General features: G+C 27.7%; 2 protein-coding genes and 3 non-coding genes across 5 annotated transcripts; 4 read left to right on the forward strand and 1 right to left on the reverse strand.

Annotated features, from left to right (window-relative positions):
- Nucleotides 1-554: 554 nt before the first annotated feature.
- LOC101494549 (uncharacterized) lies at nt 555-4,771 on the forward strand. Its single transcript, XM_004512933.4, has 5 exons — nt 555-1,056; nt 1,573-1,643; nt 1,757-3,408; nt 3,554-3,701; nt 3,979-4,771. Exons 3-5 carry the CDS (start codon nt 1,780-1,782, stop codon nt 4,623-4,625), a joined length of 2,424 nt encoding a protein of 807 aa, XP_004512990.1. The 5' UTR covers nt 555-1,056; nt 1,573-1,643; nt 1,757-1,779; the 3' UTR covers nt 4,626-4,771.
- An 828-nt stretch (nt 4,772-5,599) lies between these two features.
- On the reverse strand, nt 5,600-6,689 carry LOC101494866 (uncharacterized). Its single transcript, XM_004512934.4, has 2 exons — nt 6,511-6,689; nt 5,600-6,033 (listed from the first exon to the last, which is right to left on the reverse strand). Exons 1-2 carry the CDS (start codon nt 6,646-6,648, stop codon nt 5,890-5,892), a joined length of 282 nt encoding a protein of 93 aa, XP_004512991.1. The 5' UTR covers nt 6,649-6,689; the 3' UTR covers nt 5,600-5,889.
- Nucleotides 6,690-11,340: 4,651 nt separating this feature from the next.
- On the forward strand, nt 11,341-11,439 carry LOC113788129 (small nucleolar RNA Z43). Its single transcript, XR_003474637.1, has one exon. It is a non-coding gene; the product is annotated as a small nucleolar RNA Z43 (small nucleolar RNA).
- Nucleotides 11,440-11,821: 382 nt separating this feature from the next.
- On the forward strand, nt 11,822-11,945 carry LOC113788118 (small nucleolar RNA SNORD14). The gene has a single exon (XR_003474626.1). It is a non-coding gene; the product is annotated as a small nucleolar RNA SNORD14 (small nucleolar RNA).
- Nucleotides 11,946-12,049: 104 nt separating this feature from the next.
- Nucleotides 12,050-12,172, forward strand: LOC113788117 (small nucleolar RNA SNORD14). Its single transcript, XR_003474625.1, has one exon. It is a non-coding gene; the product is annotated as a small nucleolar RNA SNORD14 (small nucleolar RNA).
- The last annotated feature ends 683 nt before the right edge of the window (nt 12,173-12,855 follow it).

Raw genomic sequence — 12,855 nt, forward strand, 5'->3', positions numbered from 1 at the left:
TCAACTACGACAACAAATAAACAATTACTTAAAACTATTTCTCACCATGCATACAAATAAACAATTACTCAAAATTATTTCTCACCATGCGTTTCTTTTCTCAATTTTAATGAAAATTTGATTAATCTAATAGTTGATAGTGTTGATTTATCACAACTGAAATTCTTATTGGAATAATATTGGAATAAATTTAACTTACTTCTAAGTTTTTTGTCTATAGAAATAAAAAAATTAAAAGAAAAAAAATATTAATATAAAATTAATAATAGTTTCTTTTGTTGTCTCATATATTTTCAAAATAAATTTTCCAATTGATCAGATATATTTTGATAAAAAAAATAAATTTGAATTGATCAATATAAAAAATATTAAAGATGAAAAAAGAAGGTACCTAAATTAATTTAGAGTGAAATTGAATGCTCATCAAACTTTTATTTATTTCCACAAAAGTGACTCATGAAAACACCCTTTTAATGCTAATAAATTTAAAAATATCATGCAATGATAACTTTGATGAAAGAAGAAAGAAAGTTCCAAATATTATTATTTTTTGGTTTCATAATCTAATTAAGTTGCGTGGAGCCATTTTCCACTTTGTGTCACCACTTGCTTGCCTCTTCCTTCCTTTCTTTGTGTGTTTTTGAAACAGCTTTTGCTTCTTTATCACTCTGCAACATAACACAACACAACAACAACATTTGTACGATCAAATCCTTCAACGATTTCATTGTCTCCACATAAATAATATTCATTAAACAAATCAAAACACCATCTCTTGCTGTTTTTTCAAGCTTTGGTTTTTATGTTAGTTGCTATTTTTCTCATATACTCAAAAAAAGTCAATGCACCCTTTTTATTTTCTACTTACACCCCCCATTTGGATCTAAATCTCTTTTAGTTCATTCCCAATTGTGAAGCTTCTTAAAACCTTCTTGGGTCTTCACCAATTACCATAAAGACTGATTTTTTCTGATTTTTTTTAGCTTTTGTTATGAATTTCTCATATGGGTCATTTTATTTTTCATGGTTTTGAGATTGGTGCTTCTGATAAAAAGGGTAAGTTTTTTTTTTTTTTGCCTGCAACCATGAATTATGGCTTCTTTTTTATGTGATTTAGTATTTTTAATTTCTTTTTTGTGAGTTTTTGAAGATGAAAATAAAGGATAGTGTGTGTTTGGTTTCATCAATTTTAAAGAATCATAAAAAAAAGTTTACATTTTTGTTATTTGGAAATAAAAATATTCATAGAGAATCACAACAACAAAAAATAATCTTTTAATGAATATTATTATGACTTTATGAGATTAAAGTTAGAGTTTTGAGCCTTATTTATAAGTTGGGTCCTTTTTATTTCATGAAAAATTACTTGTAGATCTTCTACTCTTTCCTTGCATGCTTCAAGAAATTAATTGGAAAACATAACCAAAATGTTCAATATTGTTCAAAATTTTAGAACTAATGATTATTACTTTTTTTGTTTGTTTGTTTCTATATCTTGATCTATCTTCTTTCAAGATATGATTATTGTTTGTTTTGATAGGGACTGATTAATTAAATGGGTTATGTTTTCAGGTGGGGCATACAAGTATTATTATTTTTGTCTAATGTAGACAAACTTTGAGATCCAAGAGTACAAGATTCATGTAAGTATTCTATTTTTCTATTATGAGATTTTGAATAATTTTTTGTTTTGTTTTGTTTTGGTTGGTGTAATATTTTTATCCCCTAAGTTTATTGATGAAATTTTCAATGACAGAAAATATTCTTAAGGACTTAGTCATGTATAAACCATTTGTGACATGTGATGATCCAAAAGGAGTTGTTGAATGTGGGACTATAATGAGATATAGGACAATTAAGGACAAGTCAAAGAGTCGGAGGCCGGCCGAAAATTTACAGGCATCATTGACAAATAAATCAGACAAAGAGAAGAAGGCATCGAAAGGCTCGAATGTAAGAGATTTCGATCCGTCTTCGTTGCAGCTTGTAGAGGTGTCTAGAGGAGCTGAAAAGTTGAACAACATGATTGAGTCATGGTCTAGAGGTTTAAGGTATGATGGAAAATCAGAAGATATTGCAAAGGATTTGTTGAAAGGTGCTCTTGATTTGCAAGAATCGCTCGAGATGCTTCGAAAGGTGCAAGAAGCTTCGCATAATATGGCTCGGTCGAAGAGAAAACAAGACGAGAAACGCGTTGATGCGAAGGTGATGATGGATAGAACAAGACCAATGTGTGCTAATCAATTTGATGAACATAACTATTCAATTGGAGTTCAAAGAGAGGAACTTAAGAAAGTGATTAAGGAGAGTTTGGTTAGACAGAATCTATTTCCAAGCACAAGCTATGAAGGATTGGATTCGGCTTCTGCTTCAGCTTCAGCTTTTCCTTCAACCAGCTCAAGTCAATCTTCTGTTGTTTGGTATGACAAGCTTTCTGATTCTTCTTTGTCACCAAATATTCCAAAGAAGGAAAGAGGTAGTACCAATCTTGTTGCAAAGTTGATGGGATTAGAACAAGTTCCTTCAAGATCATTTCCATCTATTATGCAGAAACAATTGGAAAGTTCAAAGATTGTGAATCAAAAGAGACCTGTTTTTGAGATTGACATGCCTAAGATAAGAAAGCATAGCTCAATAGTAGAAAAGGTTAATCTGCAAAGACCAAAGACTCTGAGGGAAATTCTTGAGACTACTCATTTCAATGGAATGTTGAAGAATAGTAGTCCTGTTAGAGATCACACGCTTCGTGTCGAACATTCTGATGATCTCCATTACGAACATTTTGATGATTTACCACCTATTGTACTCATGAAACCTCGGTATGGTTCGTATCAGGAACGCACGAAAACTTATGAGCAAGTTCCTCAAGAAGAGTTATCCTTTAGAAATCTAAAAGAAAAAGAAGTCTCTTCAAAAACCTTCAAACCAAGGGAAGGTTCAACTACCAACATGAGAAAAGAAATGGAAGAAAATATATCCAAAAGGCTTGAAAGACCGAAGCGAATCAAAGAGGTTGTTGAAGTTGATGTGAAAGAAATCAAGCCTGTCGAAAATGAGAAGGCTTCGCGAGGCAAAAGCGAAACAGTTGATAGAAAAGTTAAGGTAAAGACCATTACAGTTAGAAGAAAGCCATTAGAAAAGGAGGTTTCAAAAACTAAAGTTGTGACAAAAGCTCAAGAACAAGTAGGAATCATCTCTAGTAGTGAAAAGTCGAAGAAGCCGCGAAGTGTGTCAAGAATTGACAAGAATGAGATTCCATACAGAAAGAGCACTGCTTCAAATTCAAATGCATATTCAAATACAATTCCAAAACCAAAGACACAAAAGATTATCAACTCAAGGGAACAGAAGAAGAGTCAAATGAAGAAGCAAAGGTCTATTGATGAGGCTGAAGTAGCTAAACCATTTGTAAGTTTTACTGTCATTTTTTCTGTCTCTAATGAATGTAGTAGTGCTTGAATTTGAACTATTTTGCATAAAAAGTTTAGCTTAGTAATGTTTGAACGAGGCAATGCATTTGACTTGAGTTTCAATTCACTGTTCTTCTTCACAGGATGAACAATTAAGGCATGAAGAAGCAAAGAGTATTGATGTTTCTTGTAATGATGATTGTGCTGAGATTAAAATAATCACTACAATAACTGAAGATCTCACCACTATGGATCATGAAGTAGACACCTATGCAAACAATGAAACTAGAGGTAAGTTTCTCAAGCTATCATTGGTTCCACTTTTTAGATGATTAGCTACACACATATCACTGCCTAGGTAGCACTAATATTTCATATTGAAGATGTGTCTGGTGTCTGACACGTCTATGCATATGGTTACATTCAATCACTTCAATTTTCTAATATTATTATCGGTGCCTACATGTGAGTGTTGATGTCATATTTAGTGTCTGTGTCAGTGCTTCATAGAGATCATTACACTGAGGATAAATTCGAAGCTTAAGTGACTTATTTCACCCTTTTGCAGATAATGGTGAGGAGGGTCAAAACTCTTCATGTGATGAAGTTTTGAAGCTAACTTGTGAACATGAAAATGATGCCGTCCCCACTGCGGAAGCTCGCGACACAGCGAGTATCGATGAAACCGATCTTAAGCATGACAAAGAAAGTTCTGAGTTGAAATATTTGCTTCTAACAAGTAAATCATTCATTAACCATGCAGAGGAGCTTCTCAATCTTGATATTGATTATCCTAAGATCCAACCAAAGATTGAAACAAATGGAATATCCAACAATACCAAACTCTATTTGGATTGTGCAAATGAACTCACTTTGAGAAAAAGCCTTCAAGAGTCACAAACAGTTCACCCTTTATTGCTAACATGTGTAGGAAATTCAAGATTGAGAATATCTTTAGGAAGCTTAGTTGAAGAAGTTAACGATGCAATCGAAAATCTAACATCGTATAGCGAAAATTCGGAGTCTAAACTCATTTTGGATAATGTTTGTGAAATGCTTGATAGAGATTTGAAGTGCAACAATAGAGTGATGAATGGAATATGGAACTTTGGTTGGAGACATGGATTTTCTTGTGATGAAGTTGAACAAGTTGTGAATGAAGTAGAGATTATGGTTTTAGGTGGATTAATTGAAGATGTAATTGTAAATTTATGATTAACATATTTTGAGACATTTTGTTGTCATATAAAGTCCTTAGATTAATCATCATCTTTACCTTGTTGTATATATAAGGACTAATGGAATTGACACATGATAGAAGAGTATAATAACTTGGCTGCATAAGTTGCATAGTTTTGCTATGAATTTTTTTTTTTATATTCTAGAATATACTCATTCAAAGAGTAAACTATCTATTATTTTAGTTCTTAAATTGTAATCGTCGATCAATTTCAAACGCTAAATTTACGAAATATCAAGTTGTTTCCTCAAATTGTTGAAAGTATGCCTTTTCTATTAACTATTTTATAAAGTTTTTTGTCTACGAATTATAAAATTTAACAGAGTATTTGACTTATATTAGTCCGTTTGCGAGAACGACTTAAAATTTCATAAATTTGAGGTATTAAATTATCTTATATTTACAATTTAAGGGTCTAAAAGAATAGTTTAGACCTTACTTAATTTATCTTTAGTACATTGTAACTTTAGCATTGTAAGGAAATGAAAAATAATGTATTGGTATCACTTCTCTCTCTCCTTTATAAAAAAGGATCACTTCTCTTTTGATGAAGAAAGTGAATGATTGATTTATTCCATGATTTTGAAAATATTTTATGATTTAATTTAAAGAATATGAAACACCTTACAACTTCAATTATTTTTCCATTTAATTTTTCTATAATTGTATTTATTTTATTATTTTACTTAATAAACAAATCTATATATTAAATATTTAATATACTATTTATAATTTCATTAAATAAGACAAACACTATATTTTTCTTATTAAATTTTATGGTACCAAATAACATTTTCATGCCGTAACCTTTTGGTTCCTAATTGAAATGGGTACATTAAGATTCTGTTTGACAAATTTTAATTTAAAATTAATTTTTTTATTGTAAAATTTTTATTTTTGATTTTTTAGTAAGTGTCTTGAGACATTTATCAGTATGCCTTATTAAAAAGATAAGAGTGAATAACAACTGCAAGATCACATACATTACACAAAGCAAAAAGAAAATAAATGAATGAAATAAACATAACATTTTGTTGTAGCATGATTAATACACTTTGTGATAGAATAATATTAAATCTAATAAATTAAATGTGATTTTTTTAATCATTTCATCTAAAAAAATATAAAGATTCCAATTGATGAAAAGTACCATTCCCATTTACATGGTACTCTTCCACCATAGTTGGTCAATGATCATAAATTGTGTTTCACATCAAGGAGAAAAATCCACAAATAAAATCAAGAGGATGCTCCCTTATAGATAAGAAAATTAAGTCTCTCAAGAGAAAAATACATAAAAGTCCCTGGTGTATGGCTAAAAAAACTCCCAAAATTTGAACCCACCACACATTGCCAACCACTTCCATATATCTTATCAAACTCCTGAAAAATCAAACCCAATTTTATCAAATCATTAATTGAAAATCAAATCACACTTCAAACTCAAAAAATAAAACTTAATTATATGTTTAGTCACTCTATTTTATTATATTTACAAAAATAATCTTTTTATTTTAAAATTAATTTTTTTGGTTCTTCTTTTTTTACATTTGTTGTAGTTTTGATCTCAAACTATGATTTTGTCTTATAAACTAATAATTTTTAATCTAAAAAATTATAATTTATAATTTTAATTATAAATTTAAAGAAAAAATATAACTTTAAAAAAAAATACTATTTTTAAAATAAAAATTATATTGAAACTAAAACCGCAACAAATATAAAAATAAAAAATAAAAAATAAAAAATTTAATTTTAAAATAGATAAACTATTTTCGTGAATATATTAAAATAAAGTGACAAAATATAATTAAGCTTAAAAAACATAAACAATCAAAATCAAGAGTTAAAGTAATGCACCTTCTTAATGTGGGCAGCAATAGATTTACAATCATAAACATCATAGAGATCAAGGGCATGATAAGCATATGACATGGCTTTAATTTGCATCTTCAAAGGCATGTCAGTTTCTTCCACCTTAGCTTTTCCTTCCAACATCTTAAAAGTTGTCTCTCTCTTTTGAAATTCCACAAATGATTCCAAATCCTCTCTCCATTGTTGTGTATATATATATATTGGTCTCAATTCAACAATGACACACATTTGGTCAATTTTGTAATACTTTATTGGTCTCAAAATAACTACTATATTTTATTATTTTACAATGATTAAGGAAATATTATAAATAAATAAAAAAAGAATGAATATTTTACTAAATTATCTTTATTAACTATTTGTATATTTTATTGATCATAAATATAAGGTAAAAAATAACATCTTAATAGCGATACACATAATTAGAGAATATAATTAAAAAATAATTAAAATTATATTAATAATTAAAAGTGACAATTTTTTTTTAAAATATTGTTTTGTAAGTATGAGAACTATAATAGGAAGGACAAAGAGAGTAGTAAGTAAGATAGTTATCTAAATTTTTTTCCTTCCATTTGCTAATAATTAATTCAAAGTTGACAATACAATTTCTTTAAACTTTAAATAACATTTTATTGGTACAACTTTAACATTTTTCTAATCTAAGAAAAAATACTATTACAAGCATTTATTTTTTTTCAAAGTGGAGCATGGTCTTATTTTGACTCGTGGAAGCGTTGGGAATAACAATAGACTAAATTATTTGGAAGTGATATCACATCTTCACTCGAAACTTTAAACAATGAATATATGAATCACCACTCTTATGTATGTAATATTTAATTCATTTTTAGTTAATGTAAAATTTAACCACTCACATTCGAATCCAACAAAATTATGGTATCTTAATAAATCTATTGATTCCCCATGCTTTAGTAAAGATTTGATTAAGATTTATAGTGTGTTATATACAACAAAATTGAACGATGATTGGAGACTTCAAACTTAAAAATTATGAAGAATTAAATGCTTATCAGTTGAACTAGACTTTACGAACTATATTTTAACTTATTTTTCCCATCTTTAATGAAAATGAAATTTAACATACCTTGCCATGATTTTTTATTTTTTAAGCAAACCAATAATTTTAATAATTTATTGGACATAAGCAAATGTGTATGTTTTACACTATTGTTTTAGAGTAGGCACAGGGCCGGCCCAACACGTTATGAGGCCTAAAGCGAAATTATTAGATAAGGTCTTTTCAAAATTTAATAAATAAATTATTAATATTTTATTTAATAATTATATAAATTTTGTTTAACAAAATTAATGACATTTTCAAATCTATTTTCTCTATATTTTTCAAATAATGAAATAAGACATTTCAACGATTATACGGCATTAGCATACACTCATGTAAAATTTTCCATATTTTAGTTGAATAAGAAAAGAATGTGTATATATTGTAGCACTCAAGTAACTCATGTTAACAATATGTTCACTATTTATCTCATGATCTCTCCATTTATAACTAGTATTTCTCATATTAATGATGTACACACCTTTTATCTCATTATTATTTAATTTATAATTAATATTTCTCTCATCTCTACTGTTTTAATTAACCAATTTAGTTGTACTGAGATAAGTATTAAATAATTTGTAATAAAAATAAAATATTTTATTTAATTTATATAAAATTTTATCAAAATTAGTTTTAAAAATATTAAAATGTGAGGCATTTTTTTAAAAAAAATATGTGAGGCATTTTTTAAGTAAAAAATTTTGTTTTTTAGGAAGCCTAAAGCGCTTGCTTTACCGGCTCTGAGTAGGCACATTCTCCTCACACTTTTGATTATTTACCTACTTGAGTTATGCATATTTTTTTCTAATAATATCAAATCAACAAAATTGAACCTATATATGACAATCGTGGATCCGCATTGTTCTTTTTATTAAATGTTAAAGCAGTTAGCTAATTAAGAAAATAAATGACCTTACAAAATATTAAACATTAACATCACAATAAAATTTTCCTAAAAAAAAAATCACAATAAAATTTTGAAAATGCAAGTAACGAAGGTAAAAGCCACCTCAAATTGAACAAAAAGTGTGGTAGTATTATGTCTAAGAATAATAGGAGTAATAAATTGATATATTTAGTTGAAATTTAGAAGGAACAAAAAAACATTTGATATTTTACTTATATTTAATATCTTATATTTAATATCAAAGAGTACAAAATAATTGTTCCATTAAAATATATTCCTAAATCCATTTTGGATCCTGTAAGCCCTTTTTGAGGCATGTGACATGCCATGGAATTATGTGAAATTAAAATAAAAAAGTGGTTGGTTGGTCAATGTTTATAAAATTCTCATTCCTTGTAGTTTCTTCAAATTCCATGAATTTTCTTTACCCAACAGAAATCATCGCCTATTAAATATTTTCTGAGGATAAAAAAAAAATAGGTGGTTGTTAAAAAGAGAATAACTCTACTATTATTATTTTTTTCTTTATCTTTTACGGTCTATAGTTATTTTAATTTAATATTAATATTTTAAATAATATTTAAATTGAAAAATATTCACCTTTTTGTTTATTTAAGATAAAAGTCTCTAAATTAGTTGATGATTTCTAAATAAATCTTTAAAACTAAAAGATTTTAATTTTGTCCCTAAAAGTTGAATAATTTATAATTAGATTTATAAATTTAGGATTCTAATTATAAATTATATAGAGTATTAGAAACCTAATTATAATATTTTTTTATTACAAAAAGCTACTTAAAAATCTCTAACTAGTTTAATCAGAGCCTAAAACACTAGTTTAATCATAAGGAAAATGTTCAAACCTATGTTTACTGAGCCCACATATGAATTGTTTTCGAAACACATTTAATTTAATAACACCCCGTCGTCATTCTAGTCACACCCCCTTGACACATTAAATTCAATCAAATGCCCAAAGTACCTCTATCTATGACCATATTCAAGTTTCAAAACACTTTTCTCTCTCATCCATGTTCAAATTGTAGTGATTTTTTTTATTTTTTTTACTATTATGCTATCTTTGATTTTTATTTGAACACGGTATATGAATTGAGCTTATACATGAAGTTTATATCTATACACGTATATATATTAATTTCAAGTATATTTTATACACACTCAGTTAACCACGTTTTTTGCGAATTCAATTTATATTTCACCAAAAATTTACTCAAAATATTGTGTAATGCATGTGCGCTCTATACAAATAAATATTAACACAAATTCAATCAGTATGATTACACAAACTCAATTCAAATATTTTTATGTAAATTATGTTCAATTATATTTACATAAACTTAATTCAACTACATTTATATAACATTTAAAATTTTGATATGGAGTTAAAAATAAGAACTTAATAGTTATGTATAGACGGTGTAAAATATTTTTTACACTATCATCCATTAGAAGTTTATCATTCAAGCATATTTTATAACTGTCTTTTAAAATAACTATTATATTTTTCTTTCTAATTGGACGTCAGTGTAAAATTAATTTATACTAACGGCGTACGACCTTTTTTCTCTAAAAATAATTTGATCAGTTTATGTAATATTTTTTATTACAAAAAGCTACTTAAAAATCTCTAACTAGTTTAATCAAAAGGAAAATGTTAAAACCTATGTGTACAATACCACATATGAATTCTTTTCAAAACACACTTAATTTAACAACACCCCCTCATCATTCTAGTCACACCCCCTTGACACATTAAATTCAATCAAATGCCCAAAGTGCCTCTATCTATGATCATATTCAAGATTCAAAACACTTTTCTATCTCACCCATGTTCAAATTGTGATTTTTCCCCCTTTCTAAATACCGTATATGAACCGAGCTTATATATGAAATTTATATCTATATACATATAAATACCCATTTCAAGTATATTTACACAAACTCAATTTGCGAACTCAATTTACATTTCACCAAAAATTTACTCAAAATTTGGTGCAAAGCATGGGTGCTCTATACAAATAAACATTTACACAATTCAACTAATATGATCACATAAACTCAATTTAAGTACCTTTATGCAAATTCGATTCAATTATGTTTATGTAAACTCAATTCAATTGTATTTACATAGGATTTAAAAATTTAATATGGAATTAAAAATAAGAGCTTAATAGTTATGTATTGACAGTGTAAAATAATTTTTATACTATCATCTAATAGATACTTATCATTATTGTTATACAAACGTATTTTATAATTGTCTCTTAATATAACTACTATATTTTTTATTTTAATTAGACATCAATGTAAAATTAGTTTACACGAACGGTGTATAACTTTTTTTCACTAAAAATAATTTAATCAATTTATAACTTTTTAGAATTCTGATAGGGGTGTAACTTTAAATCATGGGGTAAAACTAGCACTTTCTTGTTTTTGTTACAAAAAGCCCTTACTATACCAATTGTTTATATTTTCGGGTCATAAACTCAACCCGTTTAGTAAACTCTTGAATTTTTGGATGCGCAGGTTAACGAACGGCGCACCCTAGGAACGTTCTAGAGAGAAGCCCAAACCCAAACAGAACTCTTTAAAACCCTAACTTTCACCATCGCAAATCCATCAGCCGCAAAATTAACCCTCTCAACCTAGCTAATTGCTCAATTGCTCTCTAGGGTTTTCGAATCCCTCTTTAAAGTTTGCGTTTTTGCTTTCATTGTTTATTCTTAGTTTCTAGGGTTTGTTGTTTATGTTCGTTATTTGGTTTTATTTTGAAATTTTGGTATCTGAAATTAAATTGGGACAATGACGATTTCGTGATAAGGTCTCGTTCGTCGTAATTGGTCTATTTTTGACCTTGCCGACCATACTGTTATATCACCACCCATATTCTGAGTCTTTTTTATCAAACCAAAATTCAATTTTTTTTTGTATGAATCATTAATTCATTAATTGTTCTTTTTTGGTTTGTTAATTTTGTTTTTTAGTTTTGATTGTATTTTGCTTGGTTTGGCCAATGATTAAAATCATTAAATAAGACAAGCATATGTCTGAACATTTTTGTGTAGACTAACTAATCTTCTCAATGAGGCCAAAATCTAATTGTTACTTATTTGTTGAATTTTGGGTTTAGAAAATTTTATCTAAAAAGTTAAAAAATATATTTTTTTAGTTTTGATTGAGCTATATATTGTGTACGTTTTTTTTGCTTATGATGTATTGTATAATTATTGTGTCTTTTTTGTCTTGTTATTAAGAAGAGTATATTGTGTAATGAATGTTGTCAATGATGATATCTTGTAAGGCTTGTTTCTCAAAACATTCGCAGTGGCCGCCTAAGAGCTTTCGCCTTCGCCAGGCTTGAGAGCTAGTGCTGTTATTTTCCTTCCTTGGATGTCTGAGACAATATCATTACCATGTTAATACTTTATCATGTGAAATGGTTTTTAATTTTTTTTATGGATGTTGAATAGTGGCAATGTTTGATGTTGTGTGTGTTTGATTGTTATGACCAATGATGATAATTTTAAGGCTTGTTTCTCAAAACATTCGCAGTGGCCGCCTAAGAGCTTTCGCCTACGCCAAGGCTTGAGAGCTAATGCTGCTATTTCCTTCCTTGGATGTCTGAGGTCAAATTTATTGGTTTAATTTTACTATGATTTTGATCTGTATGTCTGTTGTTGTATTTTACTATGGTTTAATTTATTGGTTTAATGCTGCCGTTGTTGTATTTTACTATGATTTTTATTGTTATAGATAGTAACTGTTCAAGTGTTCAAAGAACAGTTCAAGATTTTTGGATGTTCGAGTTTTATATCCAAATTTGAGTGTTTAGAAATTCAATTTATCAATGTTATGAATTCTTTTGACAATCATCAAAAGGAAATCTTTTTTAAAGAAAAAAGATAAATTAGTTAAAACAAATACCAATTGGAACAAAATAATGACATTTTATTGGATGTGTTACTATTATTTGACATCTAATTTGAACCCTTGAAAATATATACATAATTGCCCAAAATAGCTCTTAATTTTAAGTTAGTCATTCAAATGCATTATGTACAAAACAGTACAACAGAATGTTTCTTTTGTCTTTATTTTGTCTTACCTTTTAGTAATTATTCAAATTACCTAATATTTTTTTAAAACTAACTCTATTAATACTGTTTAGTCAAAAGTTAATATCTTAACTTATAATTAAAAATTAACAATATAATTTTCTCTCTATAAAATTACTCCCACAACTTAAAAAATTAAAATAATATAATGTTCATTTATAAGTAAGTACTTTCTAAAACGGTTGATTGCAATAACA

Source organism: Cicer arietinum, chromosome 8 (genome assembly GCF_000331145.2).
Source record: "Cicer arietinum cultivar CDC Frontier isolate Library 1 chromosome 8, Cicar.CDCFrontier_v2.0, whole genome shotgun sequence".
In the NCBI taxonomy this organism is placed as follows: Eukaryota; Viridiplantae; Streptophyta; class Magnoliopsida; order Fabales; family Fabaceae; genus Cicer; species Cicer arietinum.

What these genes read in the sequence shown, in the direction of transcription:
- LOC101494549 (XM_004512933.4), top strand. Translation starts at nt 1,780, where the DNA reads ATGTATAAACCATTTGTGACATGTGATGATCCAAAAGGAGTTGTTGAA. An exon ending in CTGAAGTAGCTAAACCATTT is followed by an intron (nt 3,409 to 3,553) that starts GTAAGTTTTACT and finishes TCTTCTTCACAG; the next exon opens with GATGAACAATTAAGGCATGA. An exon ending in TGCAAACAATGAAACTAGAG is followed by an intron (nt 3,702 to 3,978) that starts GTAAGTTTCTCA and finishes ACCCTTTTGCAG; the next exon opens with ATAATGGTGAGGAGGGTCAA.
- LOC101494866 (XM_004512934.4), bottom strand. Translation starts at nt 6,648, where the DNA reads ATGTTGGAAGGAAAAGCTAAGGTGGAAGAAACTGACATGCCTTTGAAG. An exon ending in TTGCTGCCCACATTAAGAAG is followed by an intron (nt 6,034 to 6,510) that starts GTGCATTACTTT and finishes TTGATTTTTCAG; the next exon opens with GAGTTTGATAAGATATATGG.